The following is a 1,596-nucleotide window of genomic DNA, read 5'->3' as shown; positions in this document are numbered from 1 at the left end:
TTTATAATATAAATATATTATAGCTGATATTTCCAGTACTGAACTCTTTATTCCATTTGCCTAACTCACACATTGTTGTTGTGTTGTTGCTGTTGTTAAGTGCCATCGAGTCGTAGGTGACTCAAAGCGACCCTATGAACAAAAGTCCAGGACACCTGTATAACTTTCGTCCTTTCTCCAGGTTCATAGGGTTTCCAGAAGCAAGCTATTATGAAAGTGGATGCCACTTCTGTTTCCAAGCTTGTCTTAATTGGGGAACTCCACCAAACACTGTCCACCATGGATAACAATTCTCGCATTTGACTCATCAGTGTCACAGTGTTCGACTTCACAGTTACCTCTTACAGCAAGTGGATATACCAGGGTTACAAGACCAGAAGAATGTTTTACCAAAACCAATTAAAGGCTGGCCTGAGGGCCCTGCAGGATTTTAAGCTAGCCCCTGGAGCAGGCTCCACCCCACCCTTGCTTCCCTTTACTCAAAGGGTCAGTGCTGCCCACCCACCTTTGAAGGGCAAAAAGAACAGTAACACACAACAAAAAAAAGACCCCAGAAACTTCACACATTAAGAGGGAAAATATGACCAAAAAAGCACAGAAAAGTCTTCCACATATTTCTCTACAGGAGGAAAACAGGTTAAAAAATATTTTAAAACTAAATGTAAAATGAGAGCCAAATGTGACTTCATCATGGCTTATTAAGACTTCAACTAATTAGTTACCAATTCCCGAAGTCAAAAAATTGTCGTAGTAATTCAATAGGAGGCTGAGCTCCATATTTCTCCAATGCAGGCATATTCATATCATCTATAAAGATTACACATTTCTTTCCCATAGGTGGTCCAAAAACGCCTTTGCGTCTTTTGTCCAATCTGGCCATAATAATGTTCTAAAACATAAAGATGAAAGAATATACATTAATCTAGAAATTAATTATTATCTTTTCTAATATTATTTATTAGTAAGAAATAAGTGTTAATAAGGAAGATTTGTGCTGCTAGCACCATAAGATTTGTATCTCCGACAGTTACAGTTTCTTATTTTCTCAATGATTGACATAACATAAAAAGCCATGCTTAAAAGAAAAAAAAATTAACAGTAATTATGTAAGGAAATAATGCTTAATAGCCCTAAGCATTTATACTAAATATGTTTGTGTATTTATTGGTATATATGTCATATTTAGAGTGATAATGAACTACTGATCATCCTATTCAAAGAACACTTCTTGAAATCCTGCCATGTTCTCAGAATATACACATGTGTACATATATACACTGCAAAATGCATTTGTACTCACATCATACATCACATCTATATATATTAAAAATCTTTTTCTTTCTCATCAGATATCATAATACACCTATTAATTTAAATTTAATATTTAAAAGCAAAGACCATGCCCTTTATCAGGTGCACCTTAGTTCCCAGAGTGAGACCATTGCTCTTCAATACTTTGGAGAGGTCCCTCCCTAACAGCAGATTTTCTCATCACAACACGTCTTTTAATTTCCTGGCTGCTGGTGCCAAGAGTGTTGACTGTGGAGCCAAGCAAACTAAAGCTGTGAACAATCTCAATCTCTTCACCATCCATCC

At 36.2% G+C, this 1,596-nt stretch overlaps 1 protein-coding gene across 1 annotated transcript in view; it reads right to left on the bottom strand.

The window, feature by feature from the left end:
• The window catches only part of DNAH12 (dynein, axonemal, heavy chain 12), a 225,301-nt gene that overhangs the window by 101,789 nt on the left and 121,916 nt on the right, over positions 1 to 1,596 (bottom strand). The window contains exon 38 of the mRNA XM_006892286.1: positions 723 to 889. Coding sequence (XP_006892348.1) covers positions 723 to 889 — 167 coding nt within the window. The remainder of the gene's footprint in view (positions 1 to 722; positions 890 to 1,596) is intronic.

The sequence above is a fragment of the Elephantulus edwardii genome, unplaced genomic scaffold (genome assembly GCF_000299155.1).
Source record: "Elephantulus edwardii isolate Elephantulus edwardi_28Jun2011 unplaced genomic scaffold, EleEdw1.0 scaffold00113, whole genome shotgun sequence".
NCBI lineage: Eukaryota > Metazoa > Chordata > Mammalia > Macroscelidea > Macroscelididae > Elephantulus > Elephantulus edwardii.
The sequence above is the reverse complement of the archived record's forward strand: the minus strand, read 5'-3'. Positions and strand labels throughout refer to the sequence as shown.